General features: G+C 41.6%; 3 protein-coding genes across 3 annotated transcripts; 1 reads left to right on the forward strand and 2 right to left on the reverse strand.

Moving 5' to 3' along the window:
- Window positions 1-333: 333 nt before the first annotated feature.
- LOC134638951 (progonadoliberin-1) lies at window positions 334-1,053 on the reverse strand. The gene is made up of 4 exons (XM_063489929.1): window positions 998-1,053; window positions 748-898; window positions 559-657; window positions 334-423 (listed from the first exon to the last, which is right to left on the reverse strand). Exons 1-4 carry the CDS (start codon window positions 1,006-1,008, stop codon window positions 376-378), a joined length of 309 nt encoding a protein of 102 aa, XP_063345999.1. The 5' UTR covers window positions 1,009-1,053; the 3' UTR covers window positions 334-375.
- Window positions 1,054-3,035: 1,982 nt separating this feature from the next.
- On the reverse strand, window positions 3,036-9,500 carry kctd9a (potassium channel tetramerization domain containing 9a). Its single transcript, XM_063489270.1, has 12 exons — window positions 9,304-9,500; window positions 8,878-8,999; window positions 8,754-8,797; window positions 8,560-8,656; window positions 8,410-8,468; window positions 8,187-8,315; window positions 7,991-8,058; window positions 6,087-6,182; window positions 5,852-6,001; window positions 5,346-5,451; window positions 5,100-5,233; window positions 3,036-4,631 (listed from the first exon to the last, which is right to left on the reverse strand). Exons 1-12 carry the CDS (start codon window positions 9,349-9,351, stop codon window positions 4,515-4,517), a joined length of 1,170 nt encoding a protein of 389 aa, XP_063345340.1. The 5' UTR covers window positions 9,352-9,500; the 3' UTR covers window positions 3,036-4,514.
- Window positions 9,501-9,951: 451 nt separating this feature from the next.
- Window positions 9,952-13,773, forward strand: ankrd39 (ankyrin repeat domain 39). Its single transcript, XM_063490133.1, has 4 exons — window positions 9,952-10,377; window positions 10,517-10,620; window positions 10,724-10,927; window positions 11,021-13,773. The coding sequence occupies exons 1-4, from the start codon at window positions 10,287-10,289 to the stop codon at window positions 11,165-11,167; spliced, it is 546 nt and encodes a 181-aa protein (XP_063346203.1). The 5' UTR covers window positions 9,952-10,286; the 3' UTR covers window positions 11,168-13,773.
- The last annotated feature ends 36 nt before the right edge of the window (window positions 13,774-13,809 follow it).

Consider the following 13,809-nt stretch of genomic DNA (forward strand, 5'->3'; position numbering starts at 1 on the left):
ATTTGTAACAATCTTCCAAATCCCTACACGACAATTCAATTAAATATCCCAAATTTAATGCATATTGCTGTCATTGAACTGTGGCTGTAAATTTGCTCCTTAGCCAAACTTGACTAAAAGAGAAATTTTCCACTTGACATCAAATACAAAGGGCATTTTTTCCTGGTACTGTTTGCTTGGATTTGGGTCATAAGATGAAAATAAAGAAATAAATCGAGGTGCTGTGGCATCAAACATTACAAGCAAACTTAGCAGAAAACAAATTCAGTGAGTTGAAAGCTTTTATTTATATTTTAGATAATAAAACAAGAGCAACATTCACAAAAAATGTTTTATGCTTATATAAAAAATGAATTGTAGAATCAGAGAAATCTTTCATTTCTTGAATGTCCGGTGTCCGTTTTCCCTTTCGGCCACACTCGCCTGAAAGGAAAGGAGAAAAATCTTTTTTTTAAAAAGAAGACAAAAAAATGAGGTCAGGTCTTTGCCTGCCTTTTGACAGCAATGACAGATGCATCAGTGAATCTAAACACTGAATTATTCAGGAGAAAAACTTACAAGAAGTCCTTTCACTCTGTACATTTTGGCAAAAGGTGATTCCTCTGCACAACCGAAAACACTGCAAGGTGCTTCGACGCGTGGGAACTCTTCAACCATCTTTTGTTGAGGAAAAATGAAGAAACATTGCAGTGAAAAGCAACAGCTGCTAATGTACAGATAAAGAGTTGCTGTTAGACTAATGCTTACATTGCCCAGTGTGTCTGAGAAGTTGTCCAGATCCCTCTTCCCTCCTGGGCTCAGTCCGTATGACCAGTGCTGACAGCAGCCCTGTGGAAACACCGTCCCTGCGAGCAGCAGCCACAGTGCCAAGATTTTTGCAGCCATTCTGAGGATAAAGCTTCACATTTTGCACGTAAGCATGTTAATGATAGAATTTTTCCCCCATTTAACTCCAGATATTGTTTCAGTCCTTATCACATTTCAGATAAGACCTTACCTTCTGTGCATTAGACGAGAACTTCTGATCTCTTCTGCTGTCCTTTGTGAAGTCTGCTGCACATGAATTTCCAAGGTTTATATAACTGTGCTTTGTTTCCTCCAACACTTCACTACAGGGGGTCACAAAGTGGGATTAAGCAACACTTGGCAACTCTGGCAACCCACAGAGCTGCTTGAACAATTGCACCTGATGTGTGATTTTTGCAGTTTCTGATCATTTTATGATGTACTTTGAACTGACTTCACAAGATATATGACAGTTATTCCAGAACTGCTTTGGTATGTTTTTTTTTTACCTCATGTGTACCCTGATGTACACAAACATCTGTTTTACAGAGCTGCACTTCTCTGGGCAAAAGTGCTATGTTGATGTGAGAGAATGGGCAGGCTGCTTTGAACGGACAGTAAGGTAACAGTAACCCAAATAACCAATTATAACAACCAGGGTATGCAGAAGAACATCTGCAGCAGCAGAAGACCACACCAGGTGCCACTACTGCCAGCTAAGAGGAGGAAACTGAGGCTACAGTTTAAACTGGCTCACCAAAATTGGACAACATAAAATTTGGAAAACATTCTGATTCACCAGTCTCACTTTCTGTTGCAACATTTGGATTGTAGGGTCAGAATTTGGTGTAAATAATGAAAGCATGAATGCATCATGCCTTGTATCATGTCCATTGACCATGTTCATCCCTTTTGACCATAATGTACCAGCAGGATTATGCGCTAAAATCTCCCAAAAGTGGTTTCTTTAAGATGAAAGTGAGTCACTGTAGTTAAATGGTCTCCACAGTTCTTTGTTTTGTCCCTAGCTGGCGGTCGGCAGGGGAGGTCGAAGCAAATACGTCGCTGTGGGTGCCGTAGGGTTTCCATCTTGGTCAACAATGCACTTCCAGTCATTGCGATCTGTGGCCTTGACCTTTGCTTGCTCGATGGTTAGACATCGTTGCTTAAGATTGTCTTCAATTTGCTTGATCCAAGTCTTCTTGGGTGCATCACACTCGATTCTCCAGTGGGCGGTGCGCTGCTGCAGCAGAAGGCGATATGGCAGGTGATGGTTGCTCATGCAGCAGACATGGCCAAACCATTGGAGTCGTCACTTCAGGGTCAGCTCTTCCATTTAGGGCTGCTGGTGACATTGACTACGTGTCATGCTGTTGCTGAGACGGTCACGTTGGGACACTCGGAGAATCTGACGCAAACGGCACATTTGGGAGATCTCGAGCTTGTTGAGGTCGTGCTTGAGGATGACCCAGGGCTCGGATCAGTAGAGAAGAATGGGCAGTACTAGTGAGCGGTACAGGCGGATTTTGGTGATGAGGGTGACGTTTGTCTTCTCCCAGATGCACCATCGTAAGGAGGGGAATGCCGCCGCCGCTTGACCGATTCTTGAGTACATTTCCGCTGTTGATGCCACTTTCTTTTCTTGCATCAGAGAGCCGAGGTCTTTGAATTCCCGCAGTTGTTCGATTTGCATGGTGGCCGCATAAGGTCTTCTCAGTTACCAGCTTTCAATCTAACAGAGCATCTTTGGGATGTAGCAGAATGGGAGATTCACATCATGAATGTGTAGCCGACAAATCTGCAACAGTGCGACACTACCACCCTGGTGCTAATAAGGTGTAACTAATAAAGTGTCCAGCGAGTGTATGTTTTCCTTATACTCACGACATAGACCATTGGTCGTTCCAGCTGTTGGTAGTCAGATGTTGTATTCTGCATGTGCAGACTTAATACATTTCAAAATATATTCCAAGTGTGTAAGAGTAGAACTATTCGGCCGATAGGATTATCCATTTTGCTCATAAAGACAAGTGCAACTAATGACTGCTCAAGCTGTAGACATCTGTGCTGAGTCATAGGCCAAAATGTCTAAAAACATTTGCAAATTCTAACAAAGAATGACAAATGCTCATTCAAATGAGCACAAGCAGCAGTTCTGAAGGATGTGACATGTCGTTTAGATGACTGTCATTCGAGAACTGAGCCAAAGCAACCGAGAAAGAAAAACAGATGACAAAGACTTTTTCTTCATAGCAGTTTATTTATAACAGTCATTTATGGAAACATATTTCCATGGTCGAGTGCAATATTCATAGACAGGGATAACTACACAACTCCCTGCCTCAAACAAATCAACCCCTGCCCCATATTGCATTCAGTGAGATGTATTAAAATAAATAACCATAGCTCTTCCATTGGTTTTCACACTCAGGGTGAAATACACATTATGATTGCCTTCATCATTCATTCTCACAGGCCGGGTACCTTCCACTTCATTGAGTGAATAATATTGCATCATTGGAGCAGCTTCGAGCTACAGCCAGAGAAACTTCACTGGTCAAAGACACAGCTTTCCCCCTCCCCCCTCACATGCAAACGGACACTGTGGAACAAGAACCGAAGTTAGATCCTTCAGAAAACAGCTGACAACACCTCTGTCTACTCTAAGAATGACTTTTTGGGGAAGTTTTGGAAGCACTGGATTTGCTTTACACAAGATTACATAAGAGAAGCACCAAACCTTTTTGGTGAAAGGATATACCACGTTACACGTTAACATATACATGTGCAAACAAGTTTAAAGCATGATTAAGTGACATACATAAATACATGAAGCACGTTTCCAGGCAAAGCCCACTTTAGCAACATGAAAATGGACTCTCCTGCCGTACTGGGGATTGGATAAATAACGGATGATGTGCATGAACGTTACGATAAGCTTTGCCACATCCGAATACATGCAGTTGTGGATCACTCACACCTCGGGTTAATAAGAGGTAGATTCACAGAGCACAAAACGAGGGAAAGCTTTTTTTTTTGTTTTGTTTTTTTAGGAGACAGAAAAAAAACATCAAACTAGAAAAACAAACCTCACAGCTATACATCTTGTATTGCATACTCGAGCTGTGTTTAAAACGAGCATGTAGCATAGTTTTATGTTGCTCTAACAGCACTTTTAGCCTGTTAGACTGTGCTAGTGTATGGCTTTGGCTTGCATTATTTCTTTTATAATAATATGTTGTATATCCAGCAATATTAAGTTACATACTTAAAGAAGAATATATATATTGACACAGTTATTGGTAATTAACCCCCTTCTATTTCTGCTACAGCAGCATGCAGTGAAGCTCAATGCTCTGAGCTTTACTGCTCAAAGGTAAGCTGACTTTGATTCCTATTAACATATCAAGTAATATGAAATAAAAGTATGAAAACTAAATGAGTATAGTCACTGGATTACATCCAGACACATCTACACAAACTAGGAACCTTTTACTTTTTTTGGTGATAAACGCAGCTGAACATTCTCAAAACATCCTACCATACAAACATACATAAGACAACCCTGGATAAATTCTAGTGCAATATATTTAAAGCTAACATAATATTGGTGGAATGCCAGGGGTGTGCATACGTATACCTACTGCACTGATAGGTATAGAGAGATTGAAAAGGAGCGACTTGGGGAAAGCTGTGGCCCGCATTGGACTTGCAGGTGTGGTGTTGAGTTATCTGACACTCTGTGACATGTGCAGAGGGGTCAGCATCTCTTCAAAAATGGCTCCCTTGACATTGGACCCTCTCAGGTTAGCTTCTTGTAGATCGCAGCCAGACAGATCACAGTTCTGGACAGCAGAAAAAAAAACAATAAAAATTCGTAAGTAATGAGGCGAGCCTTACCGTCTTTGGCCTGTGGTGTTAACGCTGTGTGGATTGTGACAGATCGACCGTGAAGCTTTTAATCAGCAGTTTAATAATTTACAAATGTGCTTCAGGTCAGTGTTTATTTGCTCCACAATCATTCGAAAAGCACAAAGTTTGAGATCTTCAAGTTAAAAATGAACAGAAAATGGAGAAAGAGCGATAAATTAAACCTGCTTTTGGATGTCATCAAGAAGTTTTAGGATTTCAGGAAACATAAGAAGCAAAAAACAAAAATTTGGGACTTTGCTTTTCGCAAGCTGCGTCACAAATTGGGAATTTTATTCAGATTTGCAGTGTCATTATTTCTGCTCCTGGTTTTGATGTCATAAACAAAACCTGCCACCTGAGCCCACTTTATTGTGTGCTTTTAAAGATAATTCTTGACTCACCTCGAGATCTGTCCCTGCTAAAGTAGCTCCCCGCAGATTACAATTCTTCAGCTTTGCATTTTTGAGAGTGGCCACACGCAGGTTGATACCGGTCATTTGGCTTCCTTCCATGTCGACTCCTTTCAGGTTAGCGCCTGATTTAAAAAAAATAAATAAATAAAAATCGTACAGTTAAAACAAAAACAAAAAATAAAAACTAAACTAAGGCTGCCTCCTTTTTCCATCAGAAAAGCTTTTATAGATTACCTTCCAGATTGGCCTTCAGTCCAGATGGATCTTCAAAATTGCATCCTTTGAGAGAAGCTCCCTCAGCATTGGAACACAGCATCTTCACCCCTTGTAAGTTAGCACCCTGCAAGCAGCAGAGCAAAGAGCAAAGGTTTTTATGATAGTCTGACCTAACCTCTAGAAATTATTAATGGAAAGATTATGGAGAAAAAAAAAAGTGCTGTTTTTTTTAAATAAGCTGAATGTGAGAGGAAGATCTGTAGCAGTATCTTTAAGATATTAAAGAACAGAGTAGTCCTTTTTTCTACACAAGTGAGGGGGCAGCAGATAGAGAGACCAAAAATCCTAAGACAAGTACATTTTTGCATCACCACAAGGCCAACATTTAAAAAAACATAACAAACAAAAAATAGCACATTAAGATACACGGAAGGAGGAAGCATTTACTCCTAAAGAGCATTTACAGACACTGAATGGATATGTAAAAGATTTAGCCTGAACAACACCAGGGCTGCCACGCTTACATCCAGGTTGGCTCCAGAGAGATCAGCCCGCTCCAGATTGGAGCAGCACAGGTTGGCGTGTGTCAGATTGCAGCGGCTGAGGTTAGCCATCTTGAAATTGATGTAGCGCAGGTCAAGTCGGGACAGATCGGCGCCACTGAAATTGAGTCCCTAGAAACATTAAGAGCAATAGGGTCAAGTATAAATTCGATCAGATGATATGAGAGTGAATTAAAACAGTTTCATCTAACCGTACCTGACAGCGGAGCTCTGACTTGGTCGGTGTTGCCAAAAGAAAACGGACAAACTCTTTGCGGGAAATAGGAGAGTGGTCCTCGGGTGGCTGCGAGTTCTGTTTAAAAAGAAAGCATGCAAGGGAGAGATCACATTTTTAACAACCATGTTTCCAAAGAAGCAGAGGTGATATGTAAAATTCAAAATTCTCAGTTAAATTTGGGCGTTCAGTGAGTTCCAAATGACTCCATACTTTTTGCATTTACAAAGACAGATTATAATTATAATAATAAAATATTAATGTTAAAACTAATTTTTTTTTTTTATAAATAATTGAAAAAATATACAAAAATATATTCCGATACTGAATTTCCCAAAAAACTGTGGGGGGGGGAAAAAAAAAAAAAAAAAAAAAAAAAGCAATCACGTGGCAGATCATAATATCAAATAAAGTTAACTGACAACAGCTCATTAGCATAACTGGGTATTTATCCAGTCCACTGCACACAATGGACAAGACCAAAAACATGTACTGTATTGTTGTGTTTTAGTAACACAGACATGGACTCAGGAACACGTCTGAAAACAAATGACGGTAAACTGTTTCCAGGTGCACCCATAAATGGAGCGTCAATACGGAGAGAAATCATGGGATTAGCCGGCTTATTAAGAGCACAGCTCAAAGTCAGCTTGTGTGGTGGTGGTGGTGCATTAATGCACATGGCATGGGTAACTAGCACATCTGTGAACGCACCATTTAAGATGAATGGCATACACAATTTGACGTGACATCTTCTACCTCCCAGTTTATTTGTTTCCTTTTCAAGGAAAGCCTACACCATTCATGTAAGACAATACCAACCACATTCTATGGCAGCTGTGACTCAGGAGGTGGAGCAGGTCGTGTATCAGTCAGAGCAGCGGTCTCCAACCTTTTTTGCACCACGGACCAGTTTAATGTCAGACAATATTTTCACGGACCGGCCTTTAAGGTGTCGCGGATAAATACAACAAAATAAAAATGATACAGACAAAAACTGTGGCATTATGTAAATATAATAATAAACGCGAATTCAGCTGTGTAATTGTGTAACTTTATTAGCAGCGTCCTCCTGAAATGCGCCAACAACATTGAGAGTAACATCCTCCTCTCTGCTTCTTGATGCTCTCTGGTCGCTATGGTAACACGTAAATATTTCTTTCAAAATAAGACACACGACTACAACACGGGAAAAGACCCAGGGAAACCGACTTAACGATAAAAACCCTGAAAACCATACATTTCACACCCGAGCCTCAACTCTCGCGGCCCGGTACCAAACGACTCACGGACCGGGTGTTGGGGACCGCTGAGCCAGAGGATTGATTCCCCAGCCGGGGGTAGCTGGGCAAGATACTCAACCTCGAGTTGCTCCTAATGCAACCATTGGTGTGAGTATAAATGCTAGACAAAACGCTTGGGTGTAAGAAGAAAAAAAAAAAAAGAAGTGGCTATATGGATATATGTGTAACGGGTGAATGTGGCTTGTAGTTATAAGCACTCTGCATGCTCAGTTACAGTTTACCAGCTTCACATATCAACATGGCTGCATAATAAAAGCATCTGAATGTGAAGCTGGCATGGACTGAAAGACTAAAAACAAAAACATGCACAAAAAGTACAACAATTGCTTTCCCAGAGTGTTGTTTCTTTAAAAAAAAAAAAAAAAAAAAAAAAAAAAAAAAAATGACATTACAGTCATCAAATTCAAAATGAGTATGCAATTTTAATACTTCTTGGTTTTTCTCTTCTTTGTACTGTTCTCTATCAAATATCGGGTTTAACTGGTTTACAAATTACTCTAGTTTGTTTTTATTAACATTTTTAACAGCATAAAACATGATTTTATTGTAAACTAGCTTTTTGACTTCCGCATTAAAAACTACCTTGATCGCTACTTCCAGCTGTTCAGCAAGCTGCTCAATTCCAAAGAAGCGAGCCTCCTCGAGGACACCTGGAAAACATTTAGGAGATTGCTACATATCCCTCCATTTTTTTTTTTAACATTTTAGACATTAGATCACTTGCATGCAGGTAGACCTCATCATTTAGGAAAAACATTTTTAAAAGAAGCCTCGTTACCTCGTATATTTATGCCTTCATTGATAATGAGCTGACCGTGTCTCAAGTAGTTGAGAATAGGCTCAAAGTACTCAGGGCTGCGGTCAATGAGGTAAGCCCCATGCTCGTCCTGTTTGTTTCCCCACACATCTGAAAACAGACACAACACAGAGCTTGACGAAACTTACTCAATAACATGGCTGAATAAGAACTGAAATGCTCATTGATCAGCTGGTCTCAGTACCCTTCTCTCGAAACATGTGAGCGAGCATACTCTCCGGCTCCTTGCTGACCAAGGTGCTCCTGATTATAAAAGAAGGTGCATTCAGCAACCAGAGAACAGAGAAACAACGAATGAGATATGGCATGAAAGCTGAATTTAAAGCGCAAATACCTGGTGGTGGTGAAAAGACGGCCACCAATGTTAAGGGTTAGCCAGTCAGTGTGAGCTGCCAGCGGATCTGATGTAATCTTGGCTTCATTTTGAGGGTCTGTGATAATAAAGTGAAGGAAGACAACAGAGACATTGAAACCTTTGGACACTCTGACAGTGGATGAGACTCCAGCAGCAGACATGCCAGCACTCACCAATAAATGGATCTCCTTCTGACACATACAGCACGTCGTCATCTCTGGGAGAGGCACAGACGCACATGTCAGAAACATAATGTAGAGAGGCGACCTTCAAGTTTGTTGTTACAGCTGAGCTTACCTTATAAGGGCAATGTCATCAATGAGACCACCTTTTCCATTGTACAAACAGGAGGCTTTGATTCCTAACTTATTGCTTGCTACAGATAGTAAGTCGGACAAGGTTCCGTATACTGCTACAACCTAAAGAGAGAGGGGGGAAAACGATGGATTAAGGACCGAAAGCAAAAGGGTCACTCCAGCCTAACACGACATATATGAGTCACGGTGGAAATGGTGGTTGACCTTAAAGTTCAACGGTAGTTTATTTGGGGAAAAAATGTAATAAAGTCAGAGATTAACCCTGTCATCATATGAGTACATGATGTGGCGTTTGAGTATCAGCAGTTAGCAGTGCATCCTGAAACACCTTAGGTACGTTCAGTGGAAAAAGCCAGTCATTCTGCGGCCCAAGCTCTCACACTCAGCAGCCTCACCTATTACCCACCTTGCCATTTTTACATGTCCCGTTAACAAATAACGTGACTCTTCTCATTCTTCACGCGCTATGGCTGAAGGTCTAGTAAGGCTAAAATAATAGGACAATGACGTATCCTCTCCCAGCTAGTCTCCTTTTCGTGTGCCGAAACAAATGAAGCAGGCTAGCTTGCTGCATCAGACAACAACACGAGACAAAAGATGCCTTCACAGCTGTCGGGAAAACTAGATATTCTTTGCAAGTGTAACTTGGAGGAATACTTATAGGCACAGCTGAACTTGGGAGTGTTATTATTATATTTAAATAGCTCAATGTGTTTTCTATTGAGTCAACTGTATTAATTTATTGTATCTGTGCTGTTGTCAAGCATTAAATAGAGCTGATGTTGTGATATGTATAAGTTTCAAACAGCATACGTAATTTTTTTGATGCTTATAAAATGATCATGTAAGCGTGAGCAGTTGCAGTCGCTGTAGAAGTGCATCACTGATAATAATTATGTCACCGCAGCTCAAAGTTAACCGCGGCCGCTAATTTGCCTAAACAAATCCATTAATGTAACGCTACCAAATCTGAGAGCATCTGAAGGGGCCTGTAAACAGCTCTGTAATTGGCTGAGAGGCTTCTACGTAAGCACGTTTCATGCGTAAGTTATTTGTAGCGCTAGCGTTTAGCCATCTTGAAGGTTTTCGTTTCGTGTGAAGAAAAGCGCCACTCATTCGCATCGCATCAGCCTTTATCTTATTTCAAATGTAACATGTCAACTTGTCATCGGGCCAAACATTCATTGGCTCATTAACAGCATTTTTGCGGCTTGTTTGTTGCGACGTAGTCCTGTTGGTGGTGGTAATGCGCCACAGAGCAGCCCAACAATAGCAGTAGAAGAAGAACCGTGTTACTGTCAACAGAGTAATGTTTGACAGCATTTCTGTAACTATAAACTAGCGTTCACCTTCAGGTTTGAATGTTTTCATTTATCGCGTTTTTAAGAAATGTCTGACAGACAGCATTGTTTGTGCTGCTCTCATCCCGTCTCCTCTGCTGGTGTTTACCAGACGCTGTACGAAATGGATTTTGAACGAGGTTTGCATTCACCTTTCAGGCATGTGGTGGTTGAGTTAAACCGCACTGCTATCAAATATGTAGACTAGGCCAAGCAATACTATTTTGTTCTGATTTGAAAGATGTGTCAGTGAAGTAGGGTGCTGTGCGTCCTGTGCAGGTATCTGGTCTGCTGCAATGAATGGAGACTTGGAGCGGGTAAAGTCCTTAGTGCAGAAGGGGACAGACCCTAATTTGAGAGACTCAGCTGGATACACCGCTCTGGTGAGTTTACAGAAGACACGTTTGGCTGCACAGCATGAGCTCATGTACCTAATGTACCCATGTACCTAAACCTATAATTCACTAATGCCGTTTTCCCTTTTAGCACTATGGAAGTCGCAGTGGTCATCTCTCTGTGTGCAAGTTTCTTCTTGAGAACGGTGCCTGTGCGTCTCCGCAGACGCCAGGCGGGGCCACGCCGCTCCATCGATCAGCTTACTGCGGTCATCTGAATGTGGTAAGACTCCTTCTGCAACACAGAGCAGATCCAGCACTCTGTGATGATGATGGCATGTCCCCTTTACACAAGGTACAGAATTTCCAGCAATAACACAGCCATTCTGCTGAGATATAATCATTTAACTTGTGCCTGCATCTTTTACTCTCTTACATGGTTGAGCAGGCTGCAGAAGGGGGTCACGAAGAGGTCTGTCAGCTCCTTGTTGAGCACTGCCCAGCACTCCGCAGCCAGATGAACAAGAGGCTCCAGCTACCCTACCAGCTGGCACAGCAGGGAGACCTGCAGGAGCTCTTAAAACCCCCCTGTTGATGGCAGATGCACTGAACCTGAGGCATGCTGTGTTACTAAGATCACACGAATGATCTCCCACATTTTCCTTAGCAAGCATCAGCATTCGTGTTTGGAAGAGAAAGTTACAGCTGTTGACGAGAACTGAGACGTGGTGAGGAAATGGATTCGGAAGTGGGAAGAATCAATTGAACACGCCCAGCTTTTGAGCTGAAGTGCTCTTGGTGGCTTAATGTTAAGATAACTGATGGTGCATTATAAGCTTTGATGTGTATTTGTGGAATTAAATTTATATCCGGACTCCTACGTTTGGTACAAGACCCAAAACAGTCACACAACTTAGCAATAGCAAGACAAGGACAACATGCCAGTGCAGAGATCATTTGAAAGGTGCAATGATGTCACAGAACTTGAACTCGGAGTGTATTAAAACTGTACGCCAAATTCTCGCCTGTTTTGGGGCACTTTTATCTAAAAATGATCCTTGTTGAACTTTAAAACTCTTAACAGTAGGGGGAGCTGTTGTCCTAAAAGGGCTGGACACTTTCCCTGGGACACCATCTGAATTAGATGGCAACAAGCACAAAGTGACCTCATTCAATCCTCCCAGCACATTGCTGGAGAACTAAATAGCGTAACTGTGAGAAAGAGGGAAATCTGTTACAGCTGATAGCAAGACATCACAGAAGGACACTAGTGTCCAGGCAGTTTATGTTTATGCAGCCGTACTGCTGATATATATTAGTGAACTAATTCCAGCAGGTTTTTTTCTGGTTTTTGGTCATTTAAAAAAACAAACAAACATGGGCCAGCTTAAAAAGGATAAATGGACTGGTACGTATGTCACACTTTTTAACCCGAACTGTGCCTTCAAAGTGTTGTTCACAACAAGCCACATTCACCCATTCCTACAGCACTTTATTCTGTGTATTTAAGTGCTTTCTAACTATAAGGCACACAATGGATGGCAATTTGGGTTTCGGTATCTTTCCAGGGATAATTTAACACATGAGCTGGAGGTGCTGGGACTCGAACCACACAACCAATTGACCGACTTGACCTCCTGAGCCACTGTGGGATGTTAGTTGTTTCTACTTTACTAGTTTTACGACTGTATTTGAGGAAGCTTGTGGAACCTTCTGCTTCTGGTGCAAAGCATTAACACTTTTCTGCACCGAGATGTTGTTAGTTGTGAGTCTCAGGATTTCAGAATTAAGTTAAACCATATGAGTGTCTCACATTCTTAACGGTCTGCTGATTTTTAGCATGTAAAGCTTCTAACAAAAAAATAGCAATTATTAGCTGTTTTTGTTTGTTTTGTACTGAGATTACTTGTTCATTTTTAAGTAATCAGACACAGGTCACATGACTGAAGGAGGCCCGGAGGTGAAAAACCTATGGAAGTATTTCCTTATACTGAAACAGATGGAAATACTTGTGTGACCATTATCTCACATGCTTACTTATTCAAAGCATGTACAATAAGTAACACATGCACATAGGAGAGATACATTTTCCTCTCAGCCTCCTACAGATGTGTGGGTATTAGTGCGGTCTGCACAGATACAAACCCACGACAGAAACCTCTCTCTGCAGTCTGAGGAACTTTCATTGGGTCCGCTGGTGGGTGGTGTTTCCAAACTACCTTCAAACCACATCCATGCCGTGACTGGAGGGGTGCCAGGCCACATCTGGAGCTGATTGCAGCTGACGCCACACAGCACAGAGAGATAGGGTGTTGAGGGGTAGATGGGGTGGGATTGGGGGTATTTTAGCTCCGAGAACTAAGCCAAGAGAGCTGTTTATGCTCAGTGACAAGTTCCTCCTTGCACACAGCTGAGGAACTGTATCTGGGATAACCCGTTTTGATTGCCACATGTCTGTAATAGCAGGGTGGTTGGCTCGCCTTTTTTTTTTCTTTTTTCTTTCTTGTCTGAATGGCATTAAGGAGGGAAAAAAAAGCACATTCTGCTCTTTAAGTTGAACCAGTAATTTTGACTGGCACACAGACTGTCGGACCCACCCACAGCACCCTGTGATTGCTCCCCTGCCAGGCTGTATGGAACACAATCAGAGTTGATGGTGATGCAGATTTGGTAGCAGTGAGTGAGCTAATGAAAACCCTCTGTGTCACTTGATAAAACTGGAGGAAACCTTAAGGGCCTTGGTCTTTAATTTTTCATGACCTGGTTTGAGTTTGAGAGTTGTTTATGTGAGAAAAAAATCTGGCCTGCATGAGTGAAAATCAAATGCTTGGTCAGGAAAGACCCATTTTTTGCCACACATTTTAAAAATCTCTTTGAAGCATCTGTGCTACTTCATTTTTCTCAGATTTTTTATGTTAAAGCAAAGGAAGAATGCAGCGTGATTTTAACGGCTGTTTTCTGAGAGGCTTCGCATAGTGTGAGGACTTGGGAAGGACTCCACAAGATGAGGAATTTGGACTGCAGCTCTGTTTAGCAAGATTTATTTGGAAAGCAATGAAACTTCCTGGCCCTGGAACCCACTTCCACCATAATGAGCCCAAGTTAAACCAGGACTGGATGTTATTTTCCTCAGAAATAGAAGGTGGTCTGTGTGAAGGATTTAAAGTTGGTGTTGGGAACTTTTTAGTCTAAGTATTGAGAGCAAATACTATTCTGTGTATTTTTCTGCAGATTGAG

This window comes from Pelmatolapia mariae, linkage group LG12 (assembly GCF_036321145.2).
Source record: "Pelmatolapia mariae isolate MD_Pm_ZW linkage group LG12, Pm_UMD_F_2, whole genome shotgun sequence".
Classification (NCBI taxonomy): Eukaryota; Metazoa; Chordata; class Actinopteri; order Cichliformes; family Cichlidae; genus Pelmatolapia; species Pelmatolapia mariae.